General features: G+C 47.6%; 1 protein-coding gene across 1 annotated transcript; it reads left to right on the forward strand.

Annotated features, from left to right (window-relative positions):
• The first annotated feature begins 3,287 nt into the window (after positions 1 to 3,287).
• On the forward strand, positions 3,288 to 4,826 carry LOC138369353 (uncharacterized). Its single transcript, XM_069332592.1, has one exon. It carries the CDS (start codon positions 3,288 to 3,290, stop codon positions 4,824 to 4,826), a length of 1,539 nt encoding a protein of 512 aa, XP_069188693.1.
• Positions 4,827 to 11,064: the final 6,238 nt, after the last annotated feature.

An 11,064-nucleotide genomic window follows, 5' to 3' on the forward strand; every position in this document is an offset into this window, starting at 1 on the left:
GGGAGGGACATGAACAAGGGGACACAGGTGGAAACTTAGTACCCAGATGAGCCACAGAGACGTTAGAAAGATTTTTTTCAGTGTCAGAGTAGTAGACAAATGGAATGCATTAGGAAGTGATGTGGCGGAGGCTGACTCCAGACTCCATTTCTAATGTAGATATGATAGAGCCCAGTAGGCTCAGGAATCTGTACACCAATTGATTGACAGTTGAGAGGCGGGACCAAAGAGACACAGCTCTCTTCAAAGTTCTCTCCCCGCAAGCACAATTAGATGGGTTCAATTAGGTGAGTACACAAACACATTCCGTCGGGAATCGAACCCGGGCCATTAAGACTACGACCCCCAAGCCCTATCCATTCAGCCGCGAGGCCTCAGTGTATACATTTGTTGTATTACCTAGTTGTGCTTGTCACGGTTGAGCTCTGTTCTTTCGGCCCGTCTCTTAACTGTCAATCAACTGTTACTAACTAATAACTAGTTTTTTGTTTTCACACACACACACATCCAAGAAGCAGCTCGTAGCAGCTGTGTAACTCCCATGTACCTATTTACTGCTAGGTAACAGGTACATCAGGGTGTAAGAAACTCTGCCCATTTGTCTCTGTCGGCGCCGGGAATCGAACCCGAGCCACAGGATTACGAGTCCCGCGCGCTGTCCACTGAGCTACCAGACCCCCCTCAAGTGTGACCCCTCACCAGATCCCTCAGTGTGGACTCTCCCCTCTCTCAAGTCACACACCCAGAGTCTGTGTGTGTGTGTGTGTGTGTGTGTGTGTTCACACACACACACACACACACACACACACACACACACACACACACACACACACACACACACACACACACACACACACACACACACAAATCAGAAAAACAATCAATACACCTCAACACCACATTACTTAACACAGTATACCTGTGAGTGGAAGGGAGAAAAGGGAATGGTGGGGAGAAGACGGAAGGACAAATGGGAGGGGGGAGGTATAGGGAGAGGGAGGAAGGAGGGGAAAGATGGAAATGGGAGAGGAGGGTGGAAGGGGAATGAGGGGGGTGGTGAGGGGGGGGGGAAGGGGTAACATGAGCAGCACCACGAGGACATCAGAGAGCACCAACGTCCAGTCCACCGCCCACTCACCATCCAGTTTTTAACCTGCGTCGCTTTATGGAACAAGGTAGGCCAGTCTAGTGACTGGGAGGAAGGAAGCCATGAGGGAGAAGAGCAGGGGGAGAAGAGGGGGGGGGGGTGAGGGAGGGGGGAGCAGACTGGTCCTTCTAGCAGTAGAGGGGAGGGAGAATGTTAGCTCGACTAGCAGGGGGAGAAGAGGGGAGGGGGAGGGGTGAGGGAGGGGGGAGCAGACTGGTCCTTCTAGCAGTAGAGGGGAGGGAGAATGTTAGCTCGACTAGCAGGGGGAGAAGAGGGGGGGGGAGGGGTGAGGGAGGGGGGAGCAGACTGGTCCTTCTAGCAGTAGAGGGGAGGGAGAATGTTAGCTCGACTAGCAGGGGGAGAAAAGGGGGGGGGAGGGGTGAGGGAGGGGGGAGCAGACTGGTCCTTCTAGCAGTAGAGGGGAGGGAGAATGTTAGCTCTACTAGCAGGAGGAGGGGAAGGGGGGGGGGGAGCTGATCCTGCTAGCGGGAGAGAAGGGAGGTGGAATCTTGCTAGAGAAGAAGAGGAGGATTGTGGAAGATTGTTGTGGAGGGAAAATCATTTCAAGATTAGAGAGAATGTGGAGAGGGCAATCGTAGTAGGCAGGTGTGTAGGGCAAGTGTTGAGGGCAGGTGTGTAGGGCAAGTGTTGAGGGCAGGTGGTGGTTTGATCCCAGGCGCCGGCGAGAAACAATGGGCAGAGTTTCTTTCACCCTATGCCCCTGTTACCTAGCTGTAAAATAGGTACCTGGGTGTTAGTCAGCTGACACGGGCTGCTTCCTGGGGGGTGGAGGCCTGGTCGAGGACCGGGCCGCGGGGACACTAAAGCCCCGAAATCATCTCAAGATAACCTCAAGAAGCGGTAGGATAATATTTTTTTTTTTTTTTTTTTTTTTTTTTTTTTTTTTTTTTTTTTTTTTTTTTTTACGAAGTGGCAAATCAAGAGAAGGAATTGGTGTGTTTTTGGTGTTGTGTTCCAAACGACCGGGCGTAATTTAATTCGTATATATTTTCCTAAAATAATTGTTGCACGTTCTTCATAAATATATTACATGCCTATTAATCAATTGGTAATTTAATTCGTAAATAAGTGTGTATTTATAATTGACGTCTTTTAAAGTGAAATTAAACATTCTGTGAATTTCTACACGCAAGCAAGCAACACGAGACAATAATAACAATAGAGAGGAAGACGACAGAGCGCAGGGTTATAAAATATTTCAAAGTGTCTCGTCCTTTCACCCTTATTGTTTACCCACATCAGGACCCAACACTCCTCCAGACTCTGGCTCCTACCCAGAATATGTAAGAGGATCCGGCACTACTCATAGCTGTATCTGGTGACCCAACCCCAAGACTGGGCGATCAGCAAGTGGGCATCAAGACTTGGCGATCAGCAAGTGGGCATCAAGACTGGGCGATCAGCAAGTGGGCATCAAGACTGGGCGATCAACACGTGGGCATCAAGACCGGGCGATCAACACGTGGGCATCAAGACTGGGCGATCAACACGTGGGCATCAAGACTGGGCGATCAACACGTGGGCATCAAGACTGGGCGATCAACACGTGGGCATCAAGACCGGGCGATCAACACGTGGGCATCAAGACCGGGCGATCAACGCGTGGGCATCAAGACTGGGCGATCAACACGTGGGCATCAAGACTGGGCGATCAACACGTGGGCATCAAGACTGGGCAATCAACAAATGAGCATCAAATTTTAAGTGGTCAACTAGAAGTCATAAAGAAGTTACTAGGGCTGCAATGGGATCTAAACCTGTTTCGTGTTGGCATCTTCCCCCGCGGTGTATGACTGGGCGAATCATATAGCCCTTTCCCTTTTCATACTCCTTCAGGCCTCTCCAAGTTCCTCCAAGCCACTTCAAGCTTCCCCAAGCTTCTCCAAGCCTCTCCAAACTCCTCCAAGCCTCTCCAAGCTCCTCCAAGCCTCTCCAAGCCCCTCCAAGCCTCTCCAAGCTCCTCCAAGCCACTCCAATCTTCTCCATGCCCCTCCTTCCGTCACCAACGGTCCTTGAATCCCCCTCCCTTTTCTCCGGGGGGAAGAAAATGGTATCTCAAATCTGAAGAAAAAGTGCCATTATATATCTTCTGGATCGAGCCATAAAGCGAGAGTAAACGATGAAAACTGCAGCTGCTTCTGACTTACAATATACCAAAATCTTCTCTCATTTTTGGTGCCTTTTTCTAATTAAGAGCAAAGGAGAGTTGGAGATTCTGAAATGGAAAATTGGAAGGAGGACGAAAAGATGTTTAAGACGGGAAAGAGAAGTACATTTAAAAAGCAAGAAGGAGAGAGTAAAAGTGTCTTTACGTCAATCATCGTCGTTACTGCGCCCCTCCACGTGCGCCAAATTACCCGTGGAACAGGCGGACACTTCACCACCTGGGGACAACCACACTTCACCACCTGGGGACAACCACACTTCACCACCTGGGAACAACCACACTTCACCACCTGGGGACAACCACACTTCACCACCTGGGGACAACCACACTTCACCACCTGGGAACAACCACACTTCACCACCTGGGGACAACCACACTTCACCACCTGGGAACAACCACACTTCACCACCTGGGAACAACCACACTTCACCACCTGGGGACAACCACACTTCACCACCTGGGGACAACCACACTTCACCACCTGGGAACAACCACACTTCACCACCTGGGAACAACCACACTTCACCACCTGGGGACAACCACACTTCACCACCTGGGAACAACCACACTTCACCACCTGGGGACAACCACACTTCACCACCTGGGAACAACCACACTTCACCACCTGGGGACAACCACACTTCACCACCTGGGAACAACCACACTTCACCAGCTGGGAACAACCACACTTCACCAGCTGGGAACAACCACACTTCACCAGCTGGGAACAACCACACTTCACCAGCTGGGAACAACCACACTTCACCACCTGGGAACAACCACACTTCACCACCTGGGGACAACCACACTTCACCACCTGGGGACAACCACACTTCACCACCTGGGAACAACCACACTTCACCACCTGGGAACAACCACACTTCACCACCTGGGAACAACCACACTTCACCACTTGGGAACAACCACACTTCACCACCTGGGAACAACCACACTTCACCACCTGGGAACAACCACACTTCACCAGCTGGGAACAACCACACTTCACCAGCTGGGAACAACCACACTTCACCACCTGGGAACAACCACACTTCACCACCTGGGGACAACCACACTTCACCACCTGGGGACAACCACACTTCACCACCTGGGAACAACCACACTTCACCACCTGGGAACAACCACACTTCACCACCTGGGAACAACCACACTTCACCACTTGGGAACAACCACACTTCACCACCTGGGAACAACCACACTTCACCACCTGGGAACAACCACACTTCACCAGCTGGGAACAACCACACTTCACCACCTGGGAACAACCACACTTCACCACCTGGGGACAACCACACTTCACCACCTGGGGACAACCACACTTCACCACCTGGGAACAACCACACTTCACCACCTGGGGACAACCACACTTCACCACCTGGGAACAACCACTACACGAGGCTGCCTGGTTACAAGCGATCACTGACCCTAAAGAAAATAAGCTACCAAGGACCACACGTTAAATGTATGGTGTAGCAGTGTTGCCTGAAAGTTGCTGTAAGGTGTAGCAGCGTTGCCAGAACGTTGCGGTACGGTGTAGCAGCGTTGCCTGAACGTTGCTGTAAGGTGTAGCAGTGTTGCCTGAACGTTGCTGTATGGTGTAGCAGCGTTGCCTGAACGTTACTGTATGGTATAGCAGCGCTGCCTGAACGTTACTGTATGGTGTAGCAGCGTTGCCTGAACGTTACTGTATGGTATAGCAGCGTTGCCTGAACGTTACTGTATGGTGTAGCAGCGTTGCCTGAACGTTACTGTATGGTATAGCAGCGCTGCCTGAACGTTACTGTATGGTGTAGCAGCGTTGCCTGAACGTTACTGTATGGTATAGCAGCGTTGCCTGAACGTTACTGTATGGTATAGCAGCGCTGCCTGAACGTTACTGTATGGTGTAGCAGCGTTGCCTGAACGTTACTGTATGGTGTAGCAGCGTTGCCTGAACGTTACTGTATGGTATAGCAGCGTTGCCTAAACGTTGCTGTAAGGTGTAGCAGCGTTGCCTGAACGTTGCTGTATGGTGTAGCAGCGCTGCCTGAACGTTACTGTATGGTGTAGCAGCGTTGCCTGAACGTTACTGTATGGTATAGCAGCGTTGCCTGAACGTTACTGGTTATGTTGTGTGTGTGCTGGGAGAGAACTGAACTCTTGTCATCGATAGACAAGAACAAATGTTAGGGATGCCATTGGGTGCTAAATGGGAGAGCTTAGGGTGTATACATTATTCATTTATAACTGGTAAAAAAAAAAAAGACCTTGACCGCACATTACGCCACAGGTCTGGGTATGGGGTATCCGACCCTCCTACCCCAAGTTACATAAGGGAGCCTGGGTATGGGTACCCGTACCTTCTGACTCCAGGCTACATATAGGAGCCTTGGTGGTTGGACCTTCTGACCCCAATTTGCAGTCATCATCACTAGGACCATCTATCTTTCTCATCTTCTTCCTTCCCTTCCACCCCTCCCTACCACGATCTGACTCCGTCCCGTTATCTAATATGTCACACCCTCCTTTTCCACTTCCTGCATCCTTCTCACTCTACTCCCTCTCTGCACTCATCCCTCTCTATTCTGTACTCCATCGATTCCTCCCTCTTTATTCACTTCTTCGTTCCCTCTCAACAAACTTCTTCCATCCATCCCACTCTCCCTCTCTACGTCTTTTCTTCCTCTATTTTTTTTCCTTCTCTACTTCCTCCCTCTACTTATTTGCTCCTCTTCTATTCCCTCCCTCCCTCCTTCTCTACTCTCTTTGCACTCGCACCCTCACTCCATCCCACTAAGTATACTCCCTCCTCCCCCCCTGCCTACCGAGCATGACTCCGCTAGCGTGGAGGGTGACCTGGCTAGGGCATGCAGGCAGGCGAGCATTCTACTTTCTCCCATTGGCTGAACTGGATCAGCAGCTGCCTTATTTAGTGCTTCCAGGACCAGCTTGTGTGTGTGTGTACACACCTAGTTGTACTCACCTAGTTGTGCTTGCGGGGGTTGAAATCTGACTCTTTGGTCCCGCCTCTCAACTGTCAATCAACTGGTGCACAGGTTCCTGACCCTACTGAGCTCTATCATATCTACATTTCAAACTATGTATGGAGTCAGCCTCCACCATATCACTGCCTAATGCAGTGATATGGTGGAGGCTGTGTGTGTGTGTGTGTGTGTGTGTGTGTGTGTGTGTGTGTGTGTGTGTGTGTGTGTGTGTGTGTGTGTGTGTGTACTCACCTAGCTGTGCTTATGTTTGTTGAACTTCGGTTCTTTGTGTAACTCTAGCCCCAAACGTCTGGCCTCCATCCTTGGACAGAAATACATACAGATGCTGACAGCCAAATACTTGAGAACACGACGAAACATACATTACACTCCCCCCAGCCATTATGGAAACAGAGAGATTGTTAATGGGGTAACCTCGCTTATGTTATGCTTGCTTCACCTTCACCTCATCCCCGGCTAAATATCCAGCAGCAAAAATCTTGGAAATTTTACGGGCTATTCATGCCCATGCCACCTCCTGGGTGGCTTAATCTTCATCAATCATCAATCACCTGGGAAATGGTCTGGAATATAAGGTGAGCACAGGCTGGTCGGGATCGACCATTTGGTCACCATTTGGTCCGGGAGACATCTCCCGTCACGCAGGGGTGTTGTCGCACCACCACAGATCTCCAGTATCATCTATTGATACTGGTAATGGCTCAAAAGGGCCACCACTTACGGGCTATTCATGCCCGTGCCACCTTTTGGATGGCTTAATCTTCATCTTCTTCATCTTGGTCGGGGTCGATAAATTTCAAGATCACAGACCCTTGCCACTCTCGGTCGGCTTCCTTCATAACCCAGCAGAAGGAAGAGTAATAATTATAAATTAAAACTATTATTATTATAATATTAAAATTAATTAATAATTATTACATATCACTACAGTGTATATATATATATAATGATAATACTAATAATTAGTTGTGTCAGGGGCAGGAAGCCAGAATGTATTCATACACGAGGTCCCCCGGCCCACCCACCCCCAGGATCGAATTACTGACCCCACCCAAGATGCAACCCCATATAAAGGTGACTAACTCCTGTGTATCTACTTACTGCTAGGTGAACAGCTGCATTAGGTGAAGGGAAATGTGCTCAACCATTTCCTCAAACTTACGTGAAAATATTTGAGAGGGATCGCAGCAGCAAATATGTTCTTTTCCCCGCGTTTATATAAGTTATTCCTCATAGACGCTAACCTTCGTTCTCTTTGATAAGCATTCCGGAATAATAAGTTTTTCACGTGTCGGGGAGAAAGAAGCCGGTATATTATATATGTATATATATATAATATGTATAAAATGTATATTATATATATTGCAAGTTGGCTTGGGGACCATTCATCAAGCTTGACGCACAAATGTTACTCACGCAGCACCAGCATGATGAAGTGATTCGATGAAATATTTGTGTCCAAAATTGTCACGAGAGCTGTCGGGTATTTGGCAAGACGACTTTCCAATACTTTTTTACAGTCTGATGGCAGAGTGGTTATAGTACTGGACACGCCAAGGGGCATGGAGGTCCTGGCTGTCCGGGTTCGAATCCTTCAGGGGTCAAGAGTTTTCTGATTATTATATATATAATTATCTTGCATCAGTGTCCTTTCGTAGCACGAACCACCGAGCTTCTCCAGAAGGTAACCCCCACAACAGTTGTCTAACTCTCAGGTAGCTGTTTACTACTAGTGATCAGTGGCACTGTGCCCAATCATTCCTGTCCCGCCCAGGTAATCCAACACGCTGGCAGAGTATATCATTCCAGCCACGGGGAAAATGTCGTCCCTGCTAAAATGTCCGTCGCATTAAGATTCTCAATTGACTATGTTACTGACGCTGGCTGGGAGAGTCTGGTGAATGCGTCAACGCATGCATGAGGAGCGCACTTGGATGCTCGCGTGACCCTGAGGTACTTGTCTCGTGGAAGGAACTTTTAATGTTCTTCAGAAAGTGTTACAACTTGAATTAAAAATGTGGAAAAAAGTTTCAATTTCAGGCACTGCACAAAGAAGGTTTAAGAAGTATGCGAACTCACTCAGAGCAAAACAAATGTTTTAAATAACACGACTACAATAATAAAAAACAGTTAAAGAAGAACAGCGAAATGAATAGGCAGAAATATCAAGAGAAGTAAAAGATAAAAGGAAAAAGAGGAAGAAGAGATAAACAGGAGAAAAAGAGGAAGATGAATACGAGATAAGTGGAGGTGGTGCCGACGCCGCCCGCACCAAATGTATCCCTCACGCCTCAAGACATTCGTGACCAGATCATAAGCATTATACTTCGTTAAACAGCGACTTTAACAACACTTGTGCTCTTATGTAGCACTTGTACTATCATTATAGCTTTTTTTAGACATAAATCGAAAAGATTTTACATATATATATATATATTGTACCTTTACTATTCGAGAGAATGTCTGTTCAAAGTTGAAGGCCACACGGTTGGGGTTAGCCTTACCCAAATTGGCAGAGGGAATGGTCTGGGGTACAGGTTAAACATAGGTTCCTCTGGGTCACCAGAATTCAAAAGGGAACAGAGTGCTAGGGTATCCCCACAACAATTTTAGGCACTGCCCGGCAGTTATATACCAAAATATTAAAAAAAAAGTAAGCAAAAATTCTTATAGTTATAGGATCATTATTTGCCGATTCCAGGTAAATTAATATAAATTTTCCACTATCAATAATTTACCCGTACTCACATAAAAAACTACTTTCCACAGATTCATAGGTTTCTCTAGCCACAGCCCTTTATCAGAGTTAGGGGTGTTATGACCCCATGTAGCCTGCGTGGAACGAGTCTACCTTCCTGAGAGTTATTCTGCCTTCTGCACTTGATTGAGAGGTCAGAGGAAAGATGTATATATTAAATAATTAAATAAACGTCAGTGAGTAATCTCCGGATACTAGCAGAGGATGGGCGTTGGTAATAAGTGACATGAAATGAGATGTCGATACTTTGGGGACGTAAAGTGATGTTAGCAGGAGGTCATGGCCTCACTTGAGTCGCAACTGTCGTCAGAAGAGGTTGTACTTCATTGATTCTCCCGAATAAGGACGACTATAGTTCCCTGTATAAGTGTTGGAGTGAAGACTACTTGTCTGCAAGTGTGAGGAGGCTGTTGGGGACATAGTACACTATTTCTCTGTGATTTTGGTAAATTAGAGGAGACCTGCAAGTGAGTGTTGGTCGCACCTTGGTGAAACTCTAATTGTCGTGTCTTCAAGAGGAAGCAAGCAAGCAGGCGTTACTGTTGTGGAGCCTGCCAGGCGACGTTGTGAGCCCAAGTCATGGACTAGATGAAGCATTGTGAGGCAGTCCTGAAGCATTTTTGTGGGCGGCCTATGTGAGCGCCATGTTTGAGCTTCTGTGAGTGAGCGTCCTCATGTCAGAGATTTCGGCGGTTTGTTTGGGAAGGAGTTCGTGGAGAAACTTCGAGGTTAGAGAAGAAGTTGATGGAGGAACTTCGAGGCTGGAGAAGAAGTGTCTGCTGAACTCCATAGTGAGGAGTTGATTTCAAGCAGTGTAGAGGAGCTACAGCTTCTCTGTGGAATCAGTGGTGAAGCGTCACTGATATTAGGTTAGGACTTCCTTGTGTAGCAGATTGGGAGAACTGCAGAAGTGCCTTTCCTGATATTTTGGAGGACCTAGAGATATGTATTGGTGGTGATCCTCTAGGCACAGAACAGAGGTTCATGGTGGACTCACATAATTGTACAAGGGAGTGCTTGAATGCTTATTGACATGTAAGACGCAGTGTAAGGTGAGATTGGTTTCTTCTTCTGTTGGGGGATACTTATGTAGATGTTTCTGGTGTTTCAGCCCCGAGCTGAGTTTCATATACTTTTAGGGCTGAGGATACAGTTTTGTTGTGACAGGAGTTCAGCCCCATTTAGTGAGGGAGTAGTAAGTGGTAAGCCAAGGGTTGAGCAGCCACCTGATATGAACAGGTGGTGGAGCCAGGATATATTGGAATGCTACCGGGTAGTAGCAGTTTAGAGTATTGTATGATTATGTTCTATTTTATATGTCATGTATTATGTATGTTTTCATTGTATATTAAATGTATATGTTAGCTGGCTTTTGCTCTTGCCCTGGTGAGGTTTCCCAGATAGCATGAGAGAGAGAGAGAGAGAGAGAGAGAGAGAGAGAGAGAGAGAGAGAGAGAGAGAGAGAGAGAGAGAGAGAGAGAGAGAGAGAGAGAGAGGGAGAGAGAGAGAGAGAGAGAGAGTCACGGCTGCAGACAGAGTGCAGAAGATACTAATTCACGTAAGGGGGATTTAGGAGATCATTCCAAACAAGGAGACATTGGGAGTCACGGCGACTTGAGTAGGGTGTGTGCACAAGACAACGAGGCCAGTGTTGGAGCCGCACCTATAAATATGTGATGCTGAACCCCTCTCCAAGATCAAGTGGCGTACAAGGTGATCTCCTAATTATTTTATTTTTTTTATTTATTTATATATACAAGAGTTCTTACATTATTGCACAGCCACTAGTGCGTGTAGCATTTCGGGCAAGTCCTTAGTCTTATGTTCGCTGGAATACGACCCCGCGAAAAATCGTTTGACAACCAAGTACCCATTTTACTGTTGAGTTAAACGGAAGCTACAGTTAGGAATTTGCGCCCAGTAAATCCTCCCCGGCCAGGATACAAACCCAGGACAAAGTGCTCGCAAA

The sequence above is a fragment of the Procambarus clarkii genome, chromosome 28 (assembly GCF_040958095.1).
Source record: "Procambarus clarkii isolate CNS0578487 chromosome 28, FALCON_Pclarkii_2.0, whole genome shotgun sequence".
Lineage (NCBI taxonomy): Eukaryota > Metazoa > Arthropoda > Malacostraca > Decapoda > Cambaridae > Procambarus > Procambarus clarkii.